Source organism: Drosophila serrata, unplaced genomic scaffold (genome assembly GCF_035046125.1).
Source record: "Drosophila serrata isolate PLE 108 unplaced genomic scaffold, ASM3504612v1 contig_245, whole genome shotgun sequence".
In the NCBI taxonomy this organism is placed as follows: Eukaryota; Metazoa; Arthropoda; class Insecta; order Diptera; family Drosophilidae; genus Drosophila; species Drosophila serrata.
In genome coordinates this window covers 490,107-517,290 of record NW_028257143.1, presented here as the reverse complement: position 1 = coordinate 517,290, position 27,184 = coordinate 490,107, and the positions used below count along the sequence as shown (strand labels likewise).

At 44.1% G+C, this 27,184-nt stretch overlaps 4 protein-coding genes across 7 annotated transcripts; 3 read left to right on the top strand and 1 right to left on the bottom strand.

The window, feature by feature from the left end:
- Positions 1–1,713: 1,713 nt before the first annotated feature.
- On the top strand, positions 1,714–3,485 carry LOC110185692 (chromo domain-containing protein rhino-like). Its single transcript, XM_020954660.2, has 2 exons — positions 1,714–2,785; positions 2,864–3,485. The coding sequence occupies exons 1-2, from the start codon at positions 2,042–2,044 to the stop codon at positions 3,221–3,223; spliced, it is 1,104 nt and encodes a 367-aa protein (XP_020810319.2). The 5' UTR covers positions 1,714–2,041; the 3' UTR covers positions 3,224–3,485.
- A 427-nt stretch (positions 3,486–3,912) lies between these two features.
- On the top strand, positions 3,913–5,503 carry Rca1 (Regulator of cyclin A1). The gene has a single exon (XM_020954659.2). The coding sequence runs from the start codon at positions 4,069–4,071 to the stop codon at positions 5,290–5,292; it is 1,224 nt and encodes a 407-aa protein (XP_020810318.1). The 5' UTR covers positions 3,913–4,068; the 3' UTR covers positions 5,293–5,503.
- A 607-nt stretch (positions 5,504–6,110) lies between these two features.
- l(2)k09022 (HEAT repeat containing 1 homolog l(2)k09022) lies at positions 6,111–12,805 on the top strand. Of its 2 annotated transcripts, XM_020954481.2 has the most exons (4): positions 6,111–7,413; positions 7,467–7,720; positions 7,777–11,523; positions 11,581–12,805. In XM_020954481.2, the coding sequence occupies exons 1-4, from the start codon at positions 7,382–7,384 to the stop codon at positions 12,726–12,728; spliced, it is 5,181 nt and encodes a 1,726-aa protein (XP_020810140.2). In that variant the 5' UTR covers positions 6,111–7,381; the 3' UTR covers positions 12,729–12,805. The 2 variants fall into 2 exon arrangements, with proteins under 2 accessions (XP_020810140.2, XP_086688386.1); XM_086832260.1 differs by lacking the exon at positions 6,111–7,413.
- A 208-nt stretch (positions 12,806–13,013) lies between these two features.
- Positions 13,014–23,448, bottom strand: Nha1 (Na[+]/H[+] hydrogen antiporter 1). 3 transcript variants are annotated; one of them, XM_020954480.2, is made up of 6 exons: positions 23,193–23,448; positions 16,618–16,905; positions 16,290–16,401; positions 14,737–14,991; positions 14,478–14,650; positions 13,014–14,413 (listed from the first exon to the last, which is right to left on the bottom strand). In XM_020954480.2, the coding sequence occupies exons 2-6, from the start codon at positions 16,891–16,893 to the stop codon at positions 13,133–13,135; spliced, it is 2,097 nt and encodes a 698-aa protein (XP_020810139.2). In that variant the 5' UTR covers positions 16,894–16,905; positions 23,193–23,448; the 3' UTR covers positions 13,014–13,132. The 3 variants fall into 3 exon arrangements, with proteins under 3 accessions (XP_020810139.2, XP_086688387.1, XP_020810138.2); XM_086832261.1 differs by having other exon boundaries at positions 16,618–16,939; positions 23,193–23,447; XM_020954479.2 differs by lacking the exon at positions 23,193–23,448 and adding an exon at positions 16,993–17,130.
- Between the last annotated feature and the right edge of the window lie 3,736 nt (positions 23,449–27,184).

Below are 27,184 nucleotides of genomic sequence, written 5' to 3'. Positions count from 1 at the left end.
CAAAAAGCCTTCACGTGTTAGTTCGAATATTAAATCTGCATACTTAGTTTAAAATTTAAGAAAATAATTTTTTTTTTCAAATTTTTGACAACTTTGATGATGAAACCCCTTATAAAAATTGGAAATATTAAAAAATGTTTGAAAATGTTCTTTTTTTATGGACATGTCTAGATCGATTTGCCTGTTGATTCTGATCAAGAATATATGTATATGATTTATAGTGTCGGAAACGACTCCTTCAGTGCTTGAAATGCTTCTGACTAAAACTGTTATACCCTGGAGGGGTATAAAAATAGATCTAATGTCTTGGTAGATATATTAAATATTTTCTTGCTAACCCTTTCCTCAAAGGCAATATCCCAATCCCAATCCACTGAAAAGTTTATTTAAGAGTATCCACTTTCTCATTCCCACATAACTCATACAACTCGTCCTTTGCTCGACAATGACAAAGTCATTAGTCAGCCTCCGAATTTTCTTTTGGGACTGCTTAGAAACCAATGATATCAGGGGCTGAAGCAATGGACCGCAAATGAATCCCAATCCACAGATCCCTAAACCACAGCGACAATTAATATGCCACTAAGCCCACGGCCACGACCACGCCCACACCCACACCCACTCCCCCAATATAATGACCAAGCGGAGAGCGGCGGAGAGCGGCGAAGAGATTAGGACAGTCAAATGACTTTAAATTAAGCCGATGTGCGTCGTCGTCTGTCGATTTAATTAAAATCAAAACAAAATCTTTGCCCTCTGCCACGCCCCCTATCTACTTGGCGCAGTCGAGCAGTCCTTGTGCCAGCAAATAGACAAATAATAAAACCATAAATAATGCAAAACAATAAATGAGCAAATATTCATAAATTATGAACGCAGCAGCTCCAGCTCGACCGCTCCCCTTGCTTGGCTGACAAAAGGCAGGCACAAATACCCAAAATATTTTGCCCAAGCATTTAAAAGGACAATGAGGCACGAACCAGATGACAGAATCCGGGGAAGAATAGCAAATCCCCGCAGAAAATAATTGAGCCTCATAAAGGAAATATCATTCATTGATTTTCCTCCGGCGACCTCGACTCTCCAGACTCCGGCAGCAAGTGAATGAAGTCGTCGTCGGTGGCGGTAAATGGGGTGGCTAACTTTGGCCAAGGGGTGCACCGGAGCTGGAATGGCTCTTTCCTGGGATTCTGTCAGCAGCCAAGCAATATGGACAGCTGACGAAACTATCCAAAGGGGCGTTGGCAGATTTTCACATGAATCCGAAATCTATGCCCCGGCATGATTTGCACAAAAAAACTTGAGCTGGCAAATTTGTCAGTGGCGGTAAGGACACGCCAAGGAGTGCGAAGGGGAAGGCAAAGGAAGAGTCCTGCTTTTTCGGAGCAGAGAGAACAAATGATAAATTATTAAGGGATTTTTTGTTAATTTGATGACACTGATGATGGGCCCGGACCAGATTATCTGGACTGCCCTTTTCCTATTGGGTCAAAGCGAATATAATAAAAAACATTAACAATATTGTGCACGGATTATATATATTTTGGGGATGTTTATATCATTTAGGAGATATTTACATATACTATAACAGGTAAAAGACGTTTTTATAATATATGTAATATTTACAGCGATTAGACTAAGTAGCCAAAAACAGTTGTTTTGTTTGAAAATCGTCGTTTCTATAAAACGTTGTGTGTTCGTTTTCCTTTATAGAGAACTAAAGAAACTAAAATGCCTATTCAAGATCTAAACAGATTAATGACTAGTGACTAATCTTATGAAAATGGTGTTCTAATTTTTGTCTCCCTTCAACCGATACAACATCGCTTGTTTTAAAAACTAGTGCACTGTTAATAATATCGGCTATGGAACACCCTAAATATATTTGACCAAGAAATTATAAAGACATGTCGCAATATTTATCGATATCTTGATATTGTAAAGCATTATTCCAATTTTAAGTAAGTTGGCAGCGCCTCCAACTGAAGCTCGGCCATTTTGTGGATTGACAACGTGACAAGAAAAGTGAACTTGAAATATTATGCCCAGAGGAAAGCCGAAGAAAACCGGGGCCCCCAGAGGTCGAGGTACTAATTCCAAGCCCAAGCTGGCTAAATCAAAGAGCTCAGGGGCCGTCGATAATCCAGAACAAATTCCGCAGGAATTAAGTGTGGAAAAAATCACTGTAAAACGAAATGTGAGCGGTAAAGTCGAGATGCAGGTCAAATGGGAGGGCTTTCCTCCGGAGTGTAACACCTGTGTGCCCCTTGAGAAGCTTGCCGACAGCATACCTTTGGTTGCCCAGTTTGAATCGACGCTATCTGGTATGTTGAGAATGGCAAACAAAACCGACGACTCGTCTTCAAAAAGCAGCGGCACTGAGAAGAAAGAAGGAGAGAAGCTCACAGAAAGCAAGGCATCCCCTGCCCCAGCACCCGGAGAACGCCAACTGAAAGCGGGTAAGCCGACAGGACCCTGGCCAAACGTGGAGATCGAGACTTTATCCTCCTCATTCAACAAACGGAAAAATCTCACTCCAGCGGATGGGTACATATTTAACAGACCCTATTCGCCTTCACCGCTCTCAGAATCATCAGACTCTGACTCTCAGCCTCTCAGCATGCTGCGCATTTCCTGCGCCGCTAAAGAGAATATGCCAAAAGTTGGATCTCCGCTAAACCCCCAGAAAAAACTACTACCGCAAACTAAGGATGTCACCAAAACAAGTGAGGAGAATCCGATTTCGCCAACCCCTGAGAATCCCATCGAAAAGGAAACGAATGATGTAAGTTAATTACAAATAGCGAGATTGATTTGAATTTTAGACAGCGGAAACCTAAACCTAACCCATCTAATTAAACAGATTCGCAACATGAATTTCGCAGAGCAACGCCAAGAGGTCCAGACTCTAGATCAAGGTTCCAAGAATGGCAAGGACTCAATGGAAAAGGACAAAAAGTGCTCGAAGGAAATCCAAACCTCAGAAAGCAGTGATGACGACTCGGATATCCCTTCGATGACGCCGTACCAGAACGTTTTTGGACTGGCTCGTGGTCTGGAGTTGGATAAAGTGGTGCACAGCATTCGTTTGTTCGATAGGCACTTTTTGTTTGTCACCTGGAAGGGTTCAAAAGAGGTAGATACGGTGCCTATTGAGGATTTAAAGGAGACATATCCTGCTAAAGTGCTAGAGTATTTTCAAAAAATGGAGCATCGCTACTAATGATGGAAATGCATTTTTCTGAAATCAAAAGAGTTATTATTTAGTAGTTCTTTATTTGATATTTAGAGAGTTCAAATGTATAAAAATGTCTGCCCAGCAAATACACAAATAAAATGTTATCAAAGCCGTGCGGTGGAATACAACTGATTCATTAATCTTGTACGACACTACTTGAAATCTGCCAAGTATTCAAGTTTTTCTGTGTGAATTCCATTTTAAAATTAAATGCATCGAAATAAAGTCGATTATTATATTTTTCCAATCGTTTCTGTGGTTCTATATGATATAGTCGTCCGATCTAGCCCCTTCCTAATTCTATACTACCAGCAATAGAGAGTAGACTATATCCAAAGCTTCAGATATCTGAAAACTGAGAGCCTATTTCGCATTTGAACGAACAGACGGATAAACGGAAATGGATGGATCGACTCGGCAGTTGATCAAGAATATATATACAGAATAGGATTGAAAACGACTCCTTCACTGTTCAAAATTATAAAACCCTGCAAGTGTATTAAAAAAGCTTACATTACGATTTTAATTCTATGCGCTGCTGTTTTAAATGCATCAGCTTTTTGTCAGTTTGGCGGCAGTCAGAATCTCTCCACTGGTTTGCGTACGAGCTAACATTTTTGTGTTGCAATCATCTCTCCACTGGCTTAGGTCCGAGCTAGCATTTTTCCAGTGTGACCAACTAGTTCGGACTTAAAGGAACCCAAGACAAATAAGGAACTTTTCAAATTCCCTTAAGGGTCATACCGCGTCACTTTGAGAAATACAAAAATACAAAATATTGGCGTCAAATGCAAAAAGCATAAAAATCCCAGGATCGAAAAGCGCTCGCAATGAGTGCGTACAATAGGCGCGCGGCGCTGCGCAAGAAGAGTCCCAGCCAGGGCTCCTTCGACGCGGAGATGGACGAGTCCGGGTACACGTCCTTTCGAGCGCTGCACAACTCCACCGCCGAGACGCCATTTTTGTTGGACGAACCCGAGAACTGTCGGAATGCATCCAATACTGGGCATTTGGTGCGAGGACTGTCGACGCCAAGTGGCCAAGTGGAGTTGCGGGACATAAAGTTTCCCAAGAGCTTGCCCGAAGTTCAGAGTTCAATGGCGGAGGAGCCTTGTTCCACGACGCCCCGATTGCAAGAGGCGCACAGCCTTCCGAAGCGCCGTAAGAAACACTTTCAGGCGCCTCACAGCAGCCCGAGGAAGTCGAAGAAGCTTTTGTTTCCGCAAGAAGAGAAGCCTTCGGCCAAAAACCGCTTCTATGGCGGCGTAGAGCGCCTGGACATCGTCGGCAAGCTGTCGCAGAAGCAGCCTGCTCTAGAATGCATTCTGCGTTATGTGGGTGCCCACACGCTGGACGTGATGACCCAGGTGTCGCTGGTGTGGAAGCAAGCCATACATAAAAGCCAGCGGGCCCTGGAGCGGCTTCAGAACCACCGGCTCAAGCTGAGTCTCACCAAAGAGAATCCTCATGTGCCCAAGCGGCGCCGCCATCTACAGAGGGCGAACTCAACAGTGCCATTGCAGAGTTCGAATCACAGCAGCCAGGCCAACAGTGCCGCATCGCTGATGGATTCCGGGAACTCAAGCATTCACCTGATGGACGTGGATGCTGGACGGATTTTACGTGAACAGACGCAGCGCGTCAAGTGTCCCCGCTGCGGACGAGGAAGTCGGGTGTTTCTCAGCGAAGTGCCAACGAGCGGGGACAATCTCATGTCCCAGACTTTGCCCGGTGGTCGAAGCACTTTCGCCGCCGGACACATGAGCGACCGTCCGCCACTGATGCGCTTCTTGTCCCTGGACCTGGACGACATCAAGAGCCCACATCAGGCGCCGGCGTACAACTTCGCCGAGTGCACCAGTGTCATTTGCCAGTTCCGTTTCTGCGTCAACTGCCTGAGCAAGTCGCATCCCGGTGAACGCTGCCTGGTCACCGAACTGGATACGCCCTCCAAGCTGATGATGCCCCGGGAGAGACTGACGCCGCCGCAGCGTTCCCAGCCCCGTGACGCCAAGATCAGCCGGAAGAACTCGCTCAAGCGTCTCTGCTTTTAGCCCTAGACTCTAGGTTTTTTAAGTCCTGTAACGTCTAGTATTCGGTTTATTCAAACCTCATTATTCACGTATTACGTTGTTCATTTTGTCATCACCATTCTTGATTTTACATCGTTCAAACTGCAAGATTCCTCTGTACCTCTCTGAGATTAAGACAGTAACATAAGTATTCATTATAAAATATGCGAAATATAAGAACCATTAACTATTACTTTTGTTTTCATTTTTTACTTTTACCAGAGTTCACGGAGGTGTGTATACATTTTAAAATTATAATGTTACAACATGTAAATTTATGAACTTTTTAAAATTATAATTTTAAAACACTTCTATTAATGGGGTAGACCACCCTGACATTTTTAAAAAATCTTTTTTTTTTTGTTTTTACATAACTTTGATGCCAATATCCTTATGGTCATTTTAAAATATCGGGCTTAAATATATTATTTGTGGATAATACACCCAATAGAAGTGAGCACGTTTTGCAAAAACTGCTGGACCGATTTTTCTTCAATTTTTTTGCACAGCTTCTCCATAACGTTCTCTATGGCATGACGTTGTTTTTTTTTAATATGATTTTTGTTTATGTTATAATTTTTGTAAACAAAAATTTCGTCTTAAACAAATCTTTATGTTTCAAATAAAAAATGTGGTGTGCAGAATGTACACCATACGACCATTCCCTAAAAACAAAAATTTCATGCGTTCAGGGTGGGGTACCCCTATAAATAATTAGTTATTAATTAATTATAAACCGCTCTTGAATAAAATGTGAACTAGTTCGCGGCACAAGTTCAAGATTCACGTTCCCGGAAAGTATATTTCAACGTCCTAGATGAGGTCACACTAAAACAAAACACGTGTGGAGTGCGGTCCAGGTTTATTATTATTCTCGTGCCGATTTTGAAGCTCATATAAATCACAAAGAAAAGGCGAAAAGTCGAAGCAAAGATGACCACCTCGTTGGCCCAGCAGCTGCAGAAATTGGCGGCGCCGCAGACGTCAGTGACTCTTGCGGACGCTCGCAGCCGGGCCTCCATTCTTTTCGATCCCAAAGAGGCGGCCACCAAGGATAGGCGGGAGATCTACCAAATCGGATTGACCGGGCTGCAGGAGCTGACAGACTTCAATCCGGCCTTCAAGGAGTTCCAACTGACACTGTTCGACGAAGCCACCCTGACACTGGAGCGCTCCGTGGAGCTGCCGGAAGTGAACAAGCTGCTGGACGCAGCCATTGCTAAGTTCCTGCGTTTGCTGTCTCCCTACCTGTTGCTGCGCCCCGCCCACATGGCCTTCGAGTGGCTGCTGCGTCGCTTCCAGGTCCACGAGTACAACCGCGACCAGGTGATGGCTCTGATACTCCCCTACCACGAGACCAACACCTTTGTTCAGATCCTGCAAACCATGAGGCTACGCTCCTCAGATGCCGATTGGTTCTGGCTGCGGCCTCTGCAGCGCCCAGGAGTGTCTTTGGCCAAGACTGCCATTGTCAATCGGGCTGCCAGCAATCCGGCCTTTCTGCGCTTCATCTGTCAGGGCACCCAAAAGGCCGTTAAAGAGCTGGGCCCCCGTGCCCACCAGCTGCAGGCTCAAATTAACTTCTACGCCACCGTAGTGGTCGGGGCCCTACAGACTGCCAATCCGCTGCAGGACTGGCACATCACCACCATTCTGGAGTCACTCCTGAGGGGCCTGGCATCCGATACTATTGATTTTATGGCCGCTGCGTATGTCATCGTCGCTCAGCTCGTCTCGCGCACCAAGCTGCAGAGTAAAGTGTGTAACGCTCTGCTGGAGCGAGTAGCCAACTGTCCATTTGAACGCCTGCACACCGAGTCCCTGCTCCTGCTCATCTGCATCTACGGCAAACAAAAGGCTGCCGTGCCTCACTTCAAGCCGGAAACCGTGCTCAATCTGGTTGGCCAAAAGTGGCTCATCTCGGCACTGGTCTCTCTGGCCAACGCCAATGTCGCCATTCAGTCCATTTGCATGCCCTTAGTTACGTGCGCCGTGGGCCGCCATTCGAGAGGATGTCGCCGCCTCCAGCTCTTACAAACAATTCTTGGACAATCTTCTGTCCGAAGTGCCTATGACTACGCCGTGCGCTCAGAAACTGATTGAGTAAGTTGTGCATTTCACTCAAGTATTAAGGATAACATAATGTCCATTCTAAGCTGCTTTTTGGATACTTTTGTGGAGACAAAGCCTGAGGCCGTCGAGCCCATGGACACCGATGAAGACACTATTGTCATTGATTCAGACGATGATGAGGCAGCAACGGAGAAGACCAGCTTTGAAACCTGGTATGCCGGCTATCTGGGAAAGTTGGAGAAACGCTATCCAGAGGCCTTTGACCTGAGTGTTAAGGAAGCCCTAAGGGCCAAGTCAACCACTACCAATCGCCAGAAGGCCTTGAAGTTGGCCTTGGGTAAGTGCACTTCTGATCATTTTAGATAATCTTTACTTTACCATCTCTTTGCTTAGGTTTCCGCCTCAACACTTCGGATGACAAGGCGAAGCGGGCCTATGAGAAGCTCTACCACTATAGCGCCGACTGGCGTCTGAGTGCGGTTCAGCAGCTGCTGCACAACCTTAAAATCAGTAAAAAGCGAGAGCGCAGTGTAAAGCTGCTTAAGGAATGCCTCCCGGACAGAATCAACGATGACAGTGGAGCTGTGGTCTCCGCCATACTCTCATTGACCACGGCTGAGCTGGCCGAAATGTTGGGTCAGCAAAGCCTAACCCAGACCCTTTGCCACCTGGTGCACCGAGCCCAATCAGAAAAGGATGAAGAATGGCAGCCTGTGTTGGTGCCGGCGGTGCGTCATTTGACCACCGCCACTGGGAGTGGCAACTACGATGAAAATATGGTACTGCTGGCCCTGATGCCGCTGCTCTTCCCTGGCGGTGCTTTGACAGAACACGAGCACGCTGCTCTGGTAATTTTGATGGGCAGTGAGTTTGCCGGAAGAGTTCCGTTCCTAAAAGAACTAAAGGTGAGCACCGAATTCAAGGATTTCAGGCCTAGCGAGCATCGGCAGCACTTTCTGGACGTGATAGCTGGCAGCAGCCATGAGCTGATCAGCCAGGAAAGAGCTCTGTTGCAAAGCGTTGAGGAGCACGGAGGTAAGAATTACCTGGAGAAGCCAGCCCAGCTCACACACCTGCTCCTCCTGTTGACCGCCTACGCCAAACGGAAACTACAACCATCGGAGAGCTTGCACGTTCTGGATAAGATCGAGCTGTACAGTCGCCGTATCCAGTTCCGTGCTGCCAAGGCTAATCGTAACTCCCAAGACTTTGTTCCTCTCCAATTATACGTTGATTTTCTGCTGACCTTGGTCAAGAACACGAAATGGACATCACTGAAATCGACGCCCTGGAATCAGCTTAACGATGAGTTACGCCTGTGTCTCCGCCTGCTGGAGATAATATGTGGCCAAGTGTTCTCGGACCGTGTGGATCCCCTAGAGCGTCAGGAGTGGACGCGTGCACTACAACAAAGCTTTCAGATGATGTTACCCGAGGCGCAGGACAGGCTGGAACTGCTCTCCAACTTTTATGTGTTCGAACGCTTGCCGGAACTATGGCCTAGAGACTCGGACTATGCCGTGTTCCGCTTACAGGGTTTCCTGCTCCTTGAGGCGGTGCTGTCCAACCCGAAGTCTCAGCTTGATTGCACCCTAGTGCATGTGCTACGAGTGGCGAACGCCTGCACCTCCCAACTACAGACACTGCGGGTGCAGGCCATCAACACTCTTCAGCTAATCGGCAGTAGTTGCAAGCTGGTTACCCATGTGGAGCAGCTGGTGCGATCGTTGTTGCAGAGAAAGAGCGAGTTGAGCATGGACCACGAGCAGTATGCACTAATTCTGTTCACCATCATGGAGCCGGAGAGGGCCACGGCCAAGGAGCAGCTTGTGCTGTCCAAGTTGAGGAGAGCGGTTCTGGCTTTGGCCTGCGATCCCCAGCAGCCTGCCATCTGTACGGCGGCTCTGTTGACGGCTCTTAAGCATGTTAACGACAAACATTTCCTCGGAGAATTGCTGCCCCTGGGTCTCGACGCTCTAAAGAAGATAACCGACGGTGACGGTGATGGCAGTCGGCACCTGAAGCAGCTACCGTGGCCCCACAGCGAGATCTACAAGTCGGTGATGGAGAGGTTTGAAGGGCAAACAGCAGTACATGTCTTGCTCCAAAAGCCCCAGGCTTGGGAGCTTTTCGAGGCGACATTCGCCCGCCAGGATGTCTATATCCAGGTTGAACAGAAACTCCAGCCCTTGCCCTGCGTCCTGCTCAACAGCCTTTCGCCGGAGACTTTCGAGCGTCTGCAGGCGGCGCAGAAGGTGGCCCTGATCAAGCTCATAGTGGAGGCGGCGACCCGTTCAGACAACGATACCATATTCCTGGCCAGCCATCGACTGCTGAAGCGCTGCAGCTTGGAATGCCAACCCCTGGCACCAATGCTGACGAAGATGATGACCTTCAAGCGGAAGTCGTTGCCGGAGAGCCCGAATGTAGGCGCCAAGCGACGCAACGCAGCGACTGGCACTCAACAACTGGATCTAACCAGTGAATCCTGGAAGCAGGGAATGACTCTTCTAGAGCTGCTGGAGCACAAGAAACTTCTGATTGGATCGGAGCTGCTGATTTCCCCGCTCTTCGAACTCCTTAAGGAGTGCCTTGCGATGGAAGAGCACAGTGCCGCCGAGTACCCCAAGCAACTCATCCTCGCCAGCCTCTTGCACTGCTGTCAAACAGCCCAGTTGGCTGGAGTGCAGTTGACTAAGGCCCTGCCGGAGTCCAGTTTCCGCATCGAGTTGGTAGTTCAATGCCTACGGCATACGCGGAACCCCCAGACCCAGCAGCACGCCCTGCTCTTCCTTGCCCAGTGCGCCTCCATGTACCCGCAACAGGTGCTGCACAACATCGTCGAGATCTTCACGTTCGTCGGCTCCACTGTGGCACAACACGATGACGCCTTTAGCGTTCACATCATCCACAAAGTGGTGGAGTCAATCATACCTATCCTGTTGCTGAAAACGGGCCAGAACGAGCTGGTCATTCCCGTGCTCAAGGTCTTCGCTGATATCTGCACAGATGTTCCACGGCATCGTCGGCTTCCGCTTTATGACACACTGTTCCAGGTCCTGGAGCCCAAGAAGCACCTCTGGCAATTCCTGTGCATCGTGGTCGACAACCATGTGCTGCTGGATCCGAAGAGCGCAACGGACCAATCCCGGCTAGAGTTTGGCCGTGAGCTGGTGCTGATGTTCGAGGATCCGGCGGTGGGCCTGGAAACATGCATTCGGCTGCTGGATTACTTAACCAAGCTGCCGGCAAACAACAACAACAGCCAATCGTCGCCATCAACGGGATCCACCTCCTTAATTATATCCACGGAACAACAGCTCTTCGATGTGCGTTCCCGGTCCTTCAAGCAACTGCGCCACTACAAGTACCTCATCATGGTCTTTCTTTCCGGAATCAGTAGTTGCAACGAGTGGCAGCAGAAGATGAAGCGGCCCGATCCCACAGAGCTGCTGACATACTACCAGGAATTCATCCTCAAGACCCTAGCCAACATTAGTGTGATAAACGCAGCCTTGGAAGCTGTTTCGGGTACGCCCTCATTAGAAAAGTACTGGAGTGTGATGGCGAACCATACCCATGATGTGCTGGATAACGCCATAGGACTGCTGGCGCCGGAACATTTCCTCAACGTGATCACTGAGCTATTGCAGCACGACCTTATCCATGTCCGCACCAAGGTGCTGGAACTGCTGGTGGCCAAGCTGGATCATCCCACCACCGACTACTTCCAGTACACGCCCGCCGAACACATTTCAGTCCTCTTGCCTCCGCTGCAGGCGATCATAGACGGCATTCTAGAGGGAGGTGCCGGCAGCGCTCAGCTCGCACAACTGCAGCAGACGGCCCTGCATGCCATGCAACTGCTGGCACAACGCCACGGCCGAGACTTTATTGAGGAGTGTCGATCGCTTCTGGCCACTCTCACAAGGATTACCAAACGCCGTGCGAATGTTCCTAAGGCGGTAGTGGGCAATGTTGTGCTCACCCTCGTTGAGATTTGTGCTAGCCTTAAGGCACATGCGCTGGCCCAGCTTCCGAAGTTCGCGCCCCAGCTGACGGAGATGCTCAAGGAACAAGTTCACCAAATGACGACGCTGAAGCAAGGTCCCGATTATGTCTGTTCCACCCTTGTCACCGGTAAGTTCTTCGACACCTTCTTTGATCCGTAATCCTTATCTCGCAATGTGATTACAGCCTTGCACAAGCTATTCAAGGCTCTGCCTGCGTTTCTGGGTCCCTACTTGGTGGACATTATCGCTGCCCTGGTACGTCTATCCGTCCAGCTGGAAAGCCCCTTGCTGCTGCAGGACAAACGCACGCAGGCGATGAAGCTACGCCTGGTTGACGTCTGGGCGGCTGTTGCGCAGGGCGTGCAGGTGCGCATTCTAGTGCCTAGTTTCACCAAGACTTACAGCTGCCTGCTGGAGCAGCAGGCCTATGACGAGCTGGGTCAGCTGATGCAGCAGCTCCTTCTGCAGGCCATCAGGCACAATACGGCTGCACAACTGCAGCCAGTGCAGGAGGCGCTCAGTGAACTGTTCTTGCAGGCTCTCGCATTCCGACTGCAGGTGCGTGGCCGCGGCCTAGATAGGCAGCAGGTTTCCGATGTGGAAGCCGCCATTACGGAAACCTTTGTGACGTGGATCCTTAAGTTATCGGAGACCAGCTTCCGACCCATGTACGCCCGTGTGCACAGGTGGGCGATGGAGAGCAGCGCTAAGGAAACGCGCCTAACCTACTTCCTGCTGACCAACCGAATAGCCGAGGCTCTAAAATCACTGTTTGTCCTCTTTGCCAGCGAGTTTGTTGACGACTCCTCGCGGTTGCTGGCCGAGCACAATTCGATAAGTCCCGATTTCAAAGCTGGAGACTCAGAGGACGATGTGGAGCTATTAATGGCCATTTTGAGCACCCTTCATCATGTTTTCTTGCACTGCAGCGAGGACTTTATTAACGAGCATAGATTTAATGCGCTGATGACGCCGCTGGTAGATCAGTTGGAGAACGAACTGGTGCTGAACCATGAGCCTCTCCACCAGGTGCTCAGCAGCAGCATTGCCCAGCTGGCGGTGGCCAGCAACGATGTTATGTGGAAGCAGCTCAACAGCCAGGTTCTACTAAAGACACGCACTCCCACACCCGAGGTGCGTATTCTGGCCTTCAACACCTGCGTGGCCATCGCCCGCAAGTTGGGCGAAAGTTATGCCACTTTGCTCCCGGAAACTGTGCCTTTCATCGCCGAACTGCTGGAGGATGAGCACCAGCGCGTCGAAAAGAACACACGTTCGGCAGTGCAAGAGCTGGAGACCATTCTGGGTGAACCTGTGCAAAAATATTTGTAATAACCGCAAACTGAGAAGTTTGTTTTTCAAACTGTATAAAGTTAAAGAATTCAATATATTTTTATTTTGGACATCAAGTGAATTATTGTAAAATCATTTATAGTTCGTGGCAAGTTTGGGGCCCAAAACATCTTCTATTTAAATTGTGTCTTGCAATTTAAAAAAAAATATTTTAAAACTTCTGGTAAGAGAATGAGTTTAAATGAGTTTCTTCTTTAAGCCCTTATATTAAAGTTAATTTTTATAAAGATACACCAATGCATTATACAAAAATATCAATCATGATTATGTTAACTTATTCATTTATTTTGGAATGCAAAGTCCGCTTAAGCTAATGTACATTTTCTTAATAACAATCAACATTATTCTTGGCCCCGCCGAAAGTCGAGTTATGTGCAATTCGCCTATGTATTGTAGGTGTAGGAAATGGTGGGAATGTGGGCGTTGTTAAGGGTATTGTCGTGGGTCTCCTTGTCCTCAGGAATCTCGGGATCTTCGCGTTCCTCCTCCTCGTCAATGATGCTGATGTCTCGGATGGACGGTCGATGGCTGCGTCGCCAGCCGCTGAGATCCTGCGGCTGCTTTGTCTTGGTCAGCAACTTGGTGCCCGTCACAGAGATGAGGATAGCACCCAATGGAGCGGTCAGCACTATGCTGAAGACACAAATTGTCTGCACAATATTTGCCCAGTTGCGCTCATCCTCCGTAGAGTTTTCGTCCAGGTGCTTGAGGGCCACCGGACCGAGTGCCGCCTGCACAGTGGCCTTGGCCATCCACGAAAGTCCAACAAAGAACTTCTCCTTGGTGTTAAGGCGATCGCCGAACGCAATGCCCGCCGTGGTGAAGATGCGCAGGATGGCTCCGGTGAAGATGCAGGCCGCTCCGATCGACACTGTATGCGAGTCCAGCTCGCGGATCTTAACGGTGGCGCCGGTGAGCCCGAACAGGATCGGCTCGAAGATCATCCAGAAAATCTCGAAGGCGGTGGACACCGGATTATCCTCCACGTTCCAGCCGTCCTTGCACCAAAACAGGTTTGAAACAAAGGCCGAGAAGACGACTGCCAGAGGTCCGGCGCCTTCGAAGCCCAACTCCTCGCTGCCATAGATGGCCATCAGACCGCCGGTGAAAAGCAGCAGGGTTCGCAGAGGTACGACAAAGGCGTCACCCTTCTCCGGGAAAATGCGAGCCAGCGATCCCCAGATGACACCGAAGCCCAGTCCGCCAAGGATGCACACCGGAGCCTGAGCGATCTGGTAGGCCAGGCCCTTGTCGGAGAACATCACCGTGCTGATGATACCGAAAATGGCCACCGACAGTGCATCATCGACTCCGGCCACGGCCACCACCAGTGTGGGAATACCCTTGGCGACGCCATAGCCCTTGGTCCTCAGGCGGAATAGACAGGGCACCACAACTGCCGGTGACACCGCTGCAATGATGGAGCCAAGCAGGAAGGACCAGATCCAAGGAAGGTCGAGTAGGAAATGCGACATAACGGCCATCACGACCGCCTCCACGCACCAGGGGATGATGCCCAGCTTAAGGATCGTCTTGTACACTTTCTTGAAGGCCTCCGGCTCCATCTCGAGGCCAGCTCGAGTCAAGATTATGGTGAGTGCAAATTTACGCAAGTGAGCCGTCACCTTGGAGAAGTCGCCATCGAGATTCGCCCAGCCCACGTTCTGGAAAAAATGAAAATAGAAATTTGAAAAAGTAATTAAACGTGATCACCTGAAGGAGGTTTACCTGGAAGAGTATGCCCACCAGGAGCATGCCGATCAGTCGAGGCAATGTAGTCAATGATATCAGATATCCGCCAAAGTTGGCGGCCACAGTGAGTACAACCAGGCCGAACAGCTGCCCTCCAGGGGCTGCCGAGTCGCCAATGATCACGAAGGCCGTAACCCAGATGAGGACACCTTAAGAATAAAAAGCGTTTCATTAATTTTCTTAAGTTTCACAATAGGATAATGGTCAAAATACTCGATTAAGGCTCAATATTTACCGATCAGGATGAGGGAAATCAGGCGAGAGACTGTCCTGAAAGTGGGACACAGCGGGTAGGGGAAGATCTTCTGCCAGAAGGGCGGCTCCCAAGATGCTGATGGCTCCTCGCCGCGGCACTTAAGGCAGAATGTGTACATCCAAGACTCCTCGACATAGTTGGCCCCGCCATTGCTGTCACCCACCGAGGTGTGTCCCATCTGGTGGCCATTGTATTTGGCATTGAGCACGTCCAGCGCATTCTGTCGATAGTTTTCTGAAATTGAAATAAAAAAGATGTTGCCAATCACTTAATGAAGGAATGAACACAGAAAACCCAGTTCTCCGAGGGTTCTTTATCGCCAAGGAAAATTATCTCGTCAGTCATCATGGACCTCTAATTAGGTGATAAATACAGTCCTAATATAGTCGGGGAGAACAAGCTGACATACAAACATACGTCAGAGGCAAGACCTACGCAATAATATTGGAAATTATTAGAGCCAACTTCACCCGGACCGCTAATTGGTAGTGTCAATTGGAATATGAAGTGGACGCAGAAATGGACGGAACAGCCACTGATCAAACAGGCGTTGAATTTGCATTACTCAAGATACAACAAGTCAGCGATGAAATGAGAAACTAATTTTTAAGGTAGCAAAGTGGAAAAATATTACAGATTTTATTTACTTTAATTTTTCCACTAAAATATGAAAAAAGAAAAAAAACTTTAAAGAAATGTTAAAGATTGCACCTTTTGATTTAGTTTAAAATAACTTTTACTCTACAGGTTCAAATGTCCCACATTGGAATATATGTATATATTTTATTTCAACTGCAGTTCATTAACTGATATCTTTTTTAATATTCCACCACAATGGTTGGTTAAATAAATCGCTGACTTTTTTTTAATTACTCGCATATTGTTCTTAAACTTCATTTTTGCACGTATTATGGAAGAATTTTATGCACGTGCAAATTACGTTTAGTAGAGAGTTCACAATGTGCGCCACGAACGGGTTAAGAATTTTTTTATTAGATTATAAAGTATATATTGTAGTCAAATTCATATTTTATAATATATTTAAGTATTTTATGAAAACTAATATTAGGAATCACAAAGAAAAAAAATTCGAGTTTATAATCATTCAAATTGTATAGAAATTCAAGGCAGATTCTATGTTAAATTCTTTCGTAAATAATGTAAAAATGAATGTTAAAAAGTTATTTTAAGTTTTAGATATTTTACGTGCAATATTAAATAGTAAAATTTAATAGTTATTTTAATGATCGTTGTATTTTATTTTCTAAAATATATCCAATTCAAACATTTCAATGCATTGCCCAAGCGAACCTAATTCAAATAATATTTTTTGGTAAAATAATAACTTTTGTTAAGTTAACTTATGAAAGATAGGTTAGGTTAACTTATGAAAGATATGTTATAATATCCTACACAACAAACAGACCATGAAATATGACATTTCAAAGGGGAATCCCCTTTAATTATGTATGTTTTTGTAAAGATATTTTGAGTATTAGTTCTTTTCTTGATATATTCTTTGAAAAACCCACCGTAACTATGCGTCGAGGCCCGATCGCTTTCGTAGTCATGTGGAGGCGCAGAGTCCTTTAGAATGCTCTTCCTTCGCGCTGGTCCAATATCGCTGTGCGAGTGTGTGGAGGTCTGAGGATAGAATAGAACTTGGTTTTATTTTAACCTGGTATACCGTTATCTTTGCGCGTAACTCTTCCGATAATCAAAGCTCGTCCCATATAAACATACGTATGTATATATATTGTTTTTCATTAGGAGATTGCATGTCGCGCACACGAAAATCCTATTTTACGATGCCCCATCAAACGAAATGATCGCAATCGCAATCGCTCAACCGCCACTCACCTGGGAAATTTTACGTCTCGGATTTTGCTCATAGGCTGGATTATCGTATCCGGAACCAGGGCCACCGCCGCCGATAGCTGGTGGATCCGAAATAATGCTGACCCGCCGCTTGGGCTGGCTCTCGATGACGATGGTACTCTTGTGATTGCCACTGCCATTGGAGTTGGGCATGGGCACATCGCTGGGCACAGGATTCGGAGACGGAGGCGTAACGATGGTCGCCGGAGCACCGGTAGTAGAGTCCTCCCGAGCGCCTGGCTCTCCCGTGGCCGTCATCGTTTTGTGGCTCTATCGAAACGTACGAGATTTTAGGATCAGCGATCTAGGCGGGATGGACGATGGCTTAATGGTCGGATTAATGGCTGGGAGGCTTACACTAAACATCAGGGACAGCGTTCCGAATCAAAGGCATAAAAATATTACGGCCCGATACGCGACTTTTTACAACTATCTCGTTCGACGTTTAGCAATGAAATAAATTCATTACCACGCGGTGGGAATCCAACAGCTGCAGGTGCACACACACACCTGTGTAGGATCGCACAGATACTAGTAGACACCTGCTATATGGATACACTGAGAGAAATGGCAGTGTGCTAATTGAAAGGGCAAACTATTGGGTATTGGAGTAAGGAATTTACATAGTTTGATGATCAAAAGCTCAGAGCGATAATTGCACATCTTATTTTCGGAACAACTACTTTACAATGCAAATTAAAAATATTTAAAAAATATTTATAAACAAATCGTTTGTGCGTTTAAGTACGTAACTCTATATATAAATTTTATAAATTAGAACAATTAAAAAAGAAGGGCAATGATACTTCACAATCAAAACGTTAATAAATATAACAAAACAAAGGGCCAAAGTGAAGTCCTTTGATACTCCTCAAGACATTGACGATAACCTAAGTAAAGAGTAATTTGAATTCAATAATAAATGTTTTAAAAGTCCCAGTTCCAGGAATCCATCTTCCATTACATATAATTTTATTAAACTTACTTCACACATTTTATTATTATTTACTTATACCTTGAGTATTTTCTCGCACTGCACATTTGTGAAGTTGTGAAAACGTTAAAGAGTAACGTAAATATTAAATAAATATTGTAAAAAAAAAATACTAAAAACCTCAATAAAAATTAACGGCAATTAGCTTTAATTATATCACAAAATGTGAAAGAGCTACACGACATAGATATGAACGTATAAGTATATCGCCTCCTATGAATATGTAAAAACCTGGTCGGTTCTCGCTTTGATGACCAAGAAGTTTTTACCCATTTGTTTGACGTTCAATTATGACGCGTTTTATCTAAACAAATTCACGTGAGCTCGGTTTAATTTCAACTTTTTTCGCCCCTTTAATTATCCACCGGCGCGCTGAGACGTCTCGAAATAATGAGGCTAAATTGATTATTTCATACATTTTGGCGATTATTTGTTTTTCGGGTCTTTCCGTTGTTTTCGTGTGTTTTATTTCTCATTTTTTGATTCGATTCTGCGGCGAGGAGAACAAAATGTGACATCAAGTCATGCGGTTCGTTAGCTGAAATCAAACAAAGCCACAGGCGAATGTTGGTTGCCTGGCAAAATGTTGATTTAAATTGTTTTTTCTAAAGTTTCGTTATACAATTTGCTAATTTATGGTTCACACAAAAGCTGGTAGCAAATAGCAGGTGACAAGTCCCACTGAAATGCGAGCAAATTGATTTATTGTGATTTTTATGGTCACCCAACCCCTTTTTTGGGGTTAAAGAAACCCGAAGAACCCGAATAAATATGGGGTATCTATTTATTTCCTCAAGTACACTGATCTTCAATTACCTTGTCATTAAACAATGTGCAACTGTGCAACTCGTTGACTTTATTCACGCTCTGATTAGAACCCTAAATATAGACATAAAATGTATAAAAAGGGGCTGTCAGGCAGACATTGATATCAGGAGGGAACTCACGAAGAAGAGTCTATTTGCAATCACAACTGCATAATTGACCAGCCACGCTCAATGTTTTCAATTTTCACCTTTAATTAGCGCAGATTCAACACAAGTCTGCTATTGATATGAGTAATTTGCCGCGAAATAATTGTTTTAGATAATATTTATGCTTGGACAGTCACCTCAGATCAGGCAGGTGAGTGCTGCAGGCTTTCCTGCTCCATCTCAATCTTAATTCGGAGCGATGCCTCAAAAAAGAGCTACGAGTTTTTCCCAATATTTTTTTTCGGGGGCTCGGGGCTCTAATTGACGCGTGTCTGGTCTCAGACAGCGACAAGTTGACAAACTTTCAACACATCACCATCATCATCATCATCATCGGCGTATCATCGTCACGTGCTATCATGCGAACAAATGGCGAACAAAGGGGCTTAATTAGCATTCGTGTGTCATCTGTTAATGTCTTAGGCACTATAGGCAAATATATATCTAGACATATAACCTTAAGTGCACAAAATAAAGCGACTTACAAATCTTTGATGTCTTTAATCAAGTCACTCAGAGGAATCCTTCACTAGGGAATTTTAATTACTTATTACTACTTTTCAGTATTATTTACTGTATTGAAACATTTTCTGGGTAGGTGGTTTATTCAACATAATTACCTATAAACTATAAGAAGATTTACATAATTTGTTCAATTTGGACCTCCAAAATGTATGCAATGGAAAATGGTTGCTAACTTATCGGAGCGTTTCATTAGAACACTAATAATAGTCAGAAGAAACTTTCTTGCTTTGGAACTATATTTTATTTTGTGTATAATTATGTTCTAAATTCTGTTTAATACTTAACGTTGTTTTAAGTTATTTGTTTAATAATATTTGTTTCTTCATTTAAATATAATTCATACGAATACTTTTATTAATTAGTTTAAACCAAAACACAATTCTTTAATAATAAGAATCTGGTAGGAAAAAGTCAACATTTGTTGACTTTAAACTGAGCCCAACAATGTCTTAGAAAAGTTTATTATTTATAAGCATTTGAAGCATCCAAATGGATAACAAAAATATAACCAACCAAGCGAGACGACATCCTTCGGAGAAAGCATTCTGCTAATTGTTGTTTCCCTGTACCTTTTTTTTCTTCAAGTTTCCCTTTGGACAATTCTAGGCTATTTTTGCATTCAGCTTTGTTACCATCAGTTTTGCCGCTCTGTGACCTTGCTGGAGGTTGCCCTTTCCCGCCCGGCCCCAGCTTACACCTACTCCGAAAAGCATTTTGCATTGCCAACGAGCGAACAACGACAAGGAATGATTCTACGTGACATGTTTGCCAGATCGAATTGGCCGGAGCTCAAGCAAATTCGCTGTAGTTAGTTAGCTTGGGTCAGTTGGCCGGAGCGGGTGCGTTGGCCAGTTGGAGAGTGGCGGAGCGGACTGGTCAGGGCCCCGTATTACTTATCACGAACGTCGCCAAGCCGTTTTCGTTTTTAGCCCAAAAAAGGTTTTTCTTCTTCGAACGCTTCATGCCCCATTGCACAATGGCCAAAAGCAAAGAGTGCCGAATTGGGACAAAAGCATTTACATTTAACACCGATTTTTAAATTGCAAAGGTGTCCGATGGGTGCTTCTGTGTTTCGTTTCGTCTGTTGGGATTTTGGATGTGGCTAAGTGTAAGCCATCGGTGACTCCCTGCCAGGCTACAAACGCTTCTATGTTCTCCGATTGGCTCCGCCTTTGCCTTATTGCCATTGTGTTAATCTAATCGCGTGCTCTGAACGAGCGTTGTCTACCAGACTATAGACTATAGTGTATTCAATATAGTAGATAATCAAGGCAGATAATAAGTTTCGCATTGTTACACAATTAATCCCCCCCAAGGCACTTGAGTGCAGGAAGCGTGTAAATTTTGAGATCGATTCACTTGAATCACTAGAAATTCAAATGGAGGAAAAGTTTCACTTGTTACTTTTACGGAATGGTATAACTATAATGCTAGATAGATAGTAGAATCTTGGACACTTGGCTAATCTCACTCATACCCTTATATTACAGAGGGAATTCCAGCCTGGTTAATAAAACTCTCAAGTAAAAATTGATTAGAAAATGTTTTCTAAAGTTTAAGTTGGCTTTCACTGAGTGGCCTTTGCTTGGACTTATGGTGAAGTCTTGATTTAAAAAACCAAGCAAACTGAATCTTTCTGATACTTCAAGGAACTTTGAAATAGTTCAAGAAAGTAACTACAAATACAAATAATAAATTATTGTTATTAATAAATTACAGCGTCAGCTTTCGCGGTTTTATCGTATATATTTTGGGAGGTTCCATCAATTCTACCAATTCGAGATCAACGTCGAAAAGTACGAGTACTTATTGAACAGACACAAGAAGATCTAATTATAATCAAAAGTATAACCTAACCTAACCTATTCGTATATATAATTATATAGTCTATATAGTCTATATTTTCTCTCAAAGCTGACAGATTAGATCAATTGAGAAATTCATGTAGATCCAGTGTATAAAAATCTATATACATAACTAATAAATGCCAATATATCCTTAATAACGCTTATTCTCATCACTGCATATAAAGCAAAGAAATTTGTAAAAAAAAAAACAAAATGTAACTCAAGTTGGGAAAATACCATTTGTATGAGCGGTTAATTAGCAACTGCGGCATTCCGATGCCTGGCTCTGATTGATTAAAGCGGAGTTAATTGCCATGATTTACTCCTTGATTATTTAACTTCAGTATGACGTCAAGGGAGTTCAATTCTTGATTGCATTTTAAATTGATCAATTGAAACCACTACCACTCCACGAATGAAAAAATTAAAGAGAATTCTCCAAATAGAACTTGGCTAGATGGCATCAGAGTTGAGTCTTTTATGACGGTGGATTTCTTTGGAGCCATTCGGGTCTGCAAGGCTTTCACAAAAGCTATCTCAAGTCGTAAATTTGCATTAATTTATAACAATATAAAAGACTTTTCAATGATTGATCGTAGCAGCATGTTGAAAATCCATGTACGCGGCTTATCTGGCCAACAAGGCGGCCGATAGGAAAGGGCGCTATACCGAAAAAGATTTAGCCATAAAAACCGACCAAAATCGACAACAAGGAAAATAAAAATCCACTGCACACTTGACCGGGCCGATCATAAAAATCGAAGGCTGATAAGCGGCTAGAGAAGGGGGATATAGCTATATAACCCCTTATCGATCCGCCGGATGAGTTAATTGGCTGTATTGCCCTACTACCGTGTGGCCAAGTGTGAATTGTGATTGATTCCGAATGCTGAATGCGATCGGATCGCAAAATATGTGTGATTACTCCACTTACGAGTGTTTCATTAACGGACCCACTCCACTCGAATATCAATCAGCCATGAATGTTATTCCCATATGATCGGTTTCGGTTTCAATTTCAATTTCGATTACGATTTCGTTTTCGATTTGTTTTGGGATCCCAACCCCTCCTCAGGTCGTTTCTGTAGAAGCTTTTATCTCCCACAATTGCGGGAATTGTTTATTAAAAACATTATCAATATCTGTAATCCGCTGTCGGATCCACTTCACTCCATTCCGCACTCGTTCTGTCTGGCTTTGGCTTCGTCATTAGCCGCGTTGACAACTGCTAATTGTGGTAAGTGTTTATTGGCCCAATTTTCCGAGGCATACGATAAGATTCGTATGGGTTTCTTTTTTAATTATGCATGTATCTGCCTTACATTTAGTAGGGCCGCCTTATCACTAAAGTCTTTGGAAAAGAAACTTCCTCTGTTTATCTCTGTATCTCAGCTTGGCTGATGTACAAGTCCATGTTTAGGATGAGTCCCATTCATAGTGTCATGTTTTATGATACTATTAAATGGTGTTTCCTCCAGCGGCATGTTTTGATCTGATTTAAATGGAATAAGAATAGCTTATCAAGTCTCAGTTGAGGCTATCTTTGTTATGAACTGCAACCATTTTGTTTTTTAAATTTTGTTAACTTCTGTTAAATAGCAATTAATTATTACCCCCACCTATGAAACTTTTCACATGTTTGCACATTTCTTTAGTAACAATTTCAACCACAAAATAATCAATAAACTTAAACGTTTCACATTCTCATACACAATCAAAAATTTAAATAAAATATGTACGTTTCGGAACCCGTTCGCGGCTTACATTAATTGCTTGACCCGCCTGAGAAGTTCGATGAATAACATTTTAAGTTATGATTAAAATTGGTAGCACTGCAAATTGATTTTCCACATATAATAAAATACTCTTATGCATTCATTTCGAGTTCATTAAGAAATCATTCACTGGATATTAATTTCGGTAAAATATTCAAATGAGAAGGAGAATGTTGATAAAGTGAACTGTATGAGCTAAATTAATAACGCCACAAAGTCAAAGCAAGAGCCTCAATCATAAGTGTAATTTGCATTTGCACTTGCGGCGGTATACGCATTTAATTGGTCAACTCATGTCTGCCGAAAAACACGTACAGGCAGAAATGGAAGTATCTAAAGTATTTAATTTATTATATTTCCGACTGGGCTGCATTGGGGATGAGTTTCAGGGGGAGGATAAGGAGTGTGCAAATCGGGTTCTTGGGGAGGTGGTGAAACCTACTTTGTATTCACACGGCGGGCAGGAAATTAGACAACTTTCGTTGATATGTCTTGAATCTTGAGGCACACTCTATCACCACTGTTCGTTTTTCTTCGTTTCCAGTTTCACGTTTTCTCAGAAGAGTGCGAGAGCAGTGCCAATTAATTAGGGTACAAATGACGTTCTGAGGGGACTTTTACTTTCATATTCACAGAACGCGACACAGAGGCGGGGGCGGAGGCGAAGACGATCCGCGACCTGTTAAAAAACACGACTAAATCGCTGCAAATTAATGCAGGCGTTTTATAGGCACACACACTCACACGCTGTAACCGCGATCGGAAGAATTGAATTGAAGAATTAAACCTCTCTCTCTCGCTGCTCGCGACTGCGTCGTTCTATCTCTCTCTCTAGTCTTCCCGAAGCGCAGCCCGAAGGTAGATTGCCGCCGCAAGACTTTTCATTATCTTCCTTGCACGATCCACCCACTAAAGCGAGCTCTTCGGATCGAGCGCAAATCAAGCCGATCGGTAGCCAATAGTTGTAAGCCAGTTATACTCCTCTTGCCACTCTACAATGGCAGTATCTCTAGTAATAGAGCCGATCGGTCGGTCAACAAAAACAATTTCGTGGTCGTTTCCCAAGCCACTCGACAATCGGGCTATAAATTCAATCTATCGCAATGGTCGGTACTTTTAAGAATTTACTACGGCGAGTACGAATGCAATGCCATAACTCTGCTTACTAGGCGCTGCGAAAATACATTATTTATATAGCCATATATGACACGAAAAAGTATGCAATAAAAATGATTGATGACTCGAGATTACACGCCTGGTTTTCCTTTAATTAGTCAGTCTTGAGGTGTTCAATCAATCGAAAATCGAAAGCATTTGATGGGTTTATAGCCCAACCAATTGAACGGTAAATTTATATTATATTTCCCTATCAGGTGAACGAGTCTAAAGGGGATTTGGTGGTGGCAGCAGCAACAGTTCTGCTAATTGACAGTCTAATTAAATTAACTCTATCAATAATACTCCACTAAAACACCTAAATACTTCCCCAAATGTTTGTTTAGATTAATCAATTAGTTCACGCATAAAGTTGTCTGTTTATTTATTTAGCATTTGCATAAAACCCAAATTGATGATTCCGGTGTATTTGCTCTTTATAATCATTACTGGCAAATCATGATACATCCAAAAACTGATAAAAACACTTGCTGGGCTTTTTGCTTCCCTCCCCCAGACACAGAACCGTATTCCTTTTGATATCTGCACCATAAAATGTGTTTATGTCCATAAACTCTTCAAAGATTTCCACTGCAATTCACTTGGGTAAACAAATTCTAATTATCGTTAAACAAGTACGATACGATGTTTTCAGCTAACATATAGACATTGTGACAATTAAATAAAACTGCTGGGAAAAAAGAGAATTTTAAACCGATTTGCTAAACGCTTTTCCGCTATTTTTCGCCAGAGATTTAAATAAATTTGACTTTGCTGCATAAAGCAATCTAATGCCTGCATTCCATTAAAATTGATTTCACTACTGGCATTTAATATTTATTGTAAAATTGTTTATCTAATTTCCGGCAATATATTTACCCATTTTGCAGCTTATACATACTATCTACATATTGTTTTTGACACTCACACCCATTCGCACCTCGCACACCAAATGGCCCAAAATCAATTGAATTCAAACAATCCACAAAATTGGTAGAAAATGTATAAACTTTTGGCGTGGAACTTCTCTAATTATTTGAGTGGCAAATGGCAACCGTAAAATGCGACAGAGCACCGAGCTGGCGACTGAAAATGTGGCGAGGTCAGGGATTAGTTTGGGGTCTCCATAAATTAACTTTGCCAAAATTACAAACATTTTCCCCATTAAAACCCAAATCACGGCCCACACACACACACACATATAGTCGAGACTGGCATACGTATAGGGGATAGCTGCCGGATGGGAATGGAGCAATTTCAATTAAAGCTAATTACAACCAATATCGACTGCCAACAATGTCAAGCATCAAATGCGACGAAGCCACCCAAGAGGAGCCAGGTTGGTGGGTCGGCTGCTTGGTTAGATGGATGGGAGCCGGGTTGACTGGATGCCTGGCTGTCCGGATGCCTGGTTGGATGGTCTGAAGCCCGGCTAGTGTCATGTCTGGGGCGTACACTGCGAGAAACGGCGACGATCCACTCGCACGGTGTCACTCAATGTCGCGGCGAGTGCCTCCTGCGGGGGCGTTAAGTCCTCCGCCGCACGGGGGAGGTGCATAAGTAAATGTTGTTGTCGTTGCCGATGTCACCCAGTGAGATGGGGCCATTAGGCTGGACCTGGATATATGTCTCAGAGTTTAGTACCCAACCAGATCTAAAGTCCTATATGGATTCAAAAGTGTTTTAAATGTTAAACTTTTAAAATATCTTAAAAAACAGAAGAGCATTTCTTTTCTTATCACTAACAGTAATGTAAGCTTTGTCTTAAGGATCCTCTTTTTTGTCCCCACAGGTCCACTCTTGCGGGAATCCGGATGGCTGTGTGTGGATGTGTAAGTGGTGGCTGCTGCTTGAGGGTCTCCAGGCTAGTGTCTGAATTTGAGTCACAAGCCCGGTGCAAATGCTGCCGTTGTTGCCGAGGAATAATTAAAGCAAATTTGCACTTCAGACAGTCGCCCGTGGAAAAACAAGGCAAACAGCTCAGCCCGCAACGATGGCGACCCACAACAAGAGCGGACCCAAAGTACACAACCCAGGTACAATCGAGGATACCTTCATCCTTCCACCGTAAGAACAAAAAGTTAGAACGATTTAGCGGAAAGCACCGACAGTAGAATACCGAATATTTTAACTCGCTTTATTTTTTCGATTTTTCTTAAAGTAAGATATAGAACCAAGAAGACTTTTCAAACATGTGTTTAGTAAATTTTAATGAAACATTGTGATTTTCTATTAAAAGATATTCGATACATTATATCCTAACAATTAAAATAGGATATGTTTTTTTTTATTAATTTTTATATTAATGTATATTTTTAAGAAATAAAAAAGATAAATTCAAATTTGTGGCCTAAGAACTTTTGTTAAGTTCAACCTATTCTAAGTTGAGCTGACTTTTATTGTAGGAAACGGAAGAGATCGTAAGGGTCCTTTTATGCACGAACTTAGATCGTGCATCCATCTCAAAGGATCTAGCATACTTTTCGAGTACCGGCTATCACAACAAACACCTTCAGTTCCCACTGTCAACATATAAAAAAGGGGTTCTCCAAGTGTTTGGAGGTCTCGTACCTCCTGCAATGACAATCGCAATAACAACGATGCACAACAAAACGCCAGTCAGCCGTGAAAGTATGCGAAAAAAAAGTTTATGTATGTGAATGTATGTCCTTTTGTACATATATATGAAATATAAGGTACGAGAATAGGTACGGGTATGCTAGTGTAAAGTGGAACACAGCCAGCAACACAAAAACAATGCTAGTGAGTGGCACTGAGAGTTGAAACAGGAGCGGATCGGTTGAATTTGGGCCTTTCGAAAGTTATTTACAGAAAAGTACTATAAAATAAAATAAAATATATAAAATGTAATAATAATGATAATAAATAATAAGAGGTATAGATTTTCTTGAGCGTTACATTTTGTAGCATACTTCTGGGCCTAAGACCTCTCCAATTATGTATAAATTAAATATTTTTGCCTCCTACATCCCTTCATCATTATGTATCATTAAACGGTATTTGAGTTTTTGTTTTTAAATGTCAAAATTAGGTAAGCCCATTGTCTTACCATTCTAAGACCTAAACCGTGCTCTCCCGCTTCGCCCCCGGATTCCCGTTGAAACGAGAGCGAGGCGGAAAAAAGGAAACCGAAGAATGGCCGCGATGACGGACTCGTGCGGATGCTGCCGATGAGGATGCCGATGCCGATGCTCGGCTTTTCCTGTGGCTTTTCTCACTTGCTGAGCGCAACAAGGACCAAAAAATGCCAGCACGCCA

Excerpts from the sequence above, each read along its gene's own strand:
- LOC110185692 (XM_020954660.2), top strand. The coding sequence starts at position 2,042 with ATGCCCAGAGGAAAGCCGAAGAAAACCGGGGCCCCCAGAGGTCGAGGT. Across the intron at positions 2,786-2,863 it reads TCGAAAAGGAAACGAATGAT|ATTCGCAACATGAATTTCGC; the intron begins GTAAGTTAATTA and ends CTAATTAAACAG.
- Rca1 (XM_020954659.2), top strand. The coding sequence starts at position 4,069 with ATGAGTGCGTACAATAGGCGCGCGGCGCTGCGCAAGAAGAGTCCCAGC.
- Nha1 (XM_020954479.2), bottom strand. Across the intron at positions 14,992-16,289 it reads GGCCTCGACGCATAGTTACG|AAAACTATCGACAGAATGCG; the intron begins GTGGGTTTTTCA and ends TTTCAATTTCAG. Across the intron at positions 14,414-14,477 it reads TGGTGGGCATACTCTTCCAG|AACGTGGGCTGGGCGAATCT; the intron begins GTAAACCTCCTT and ends CATTTTTTCCAG.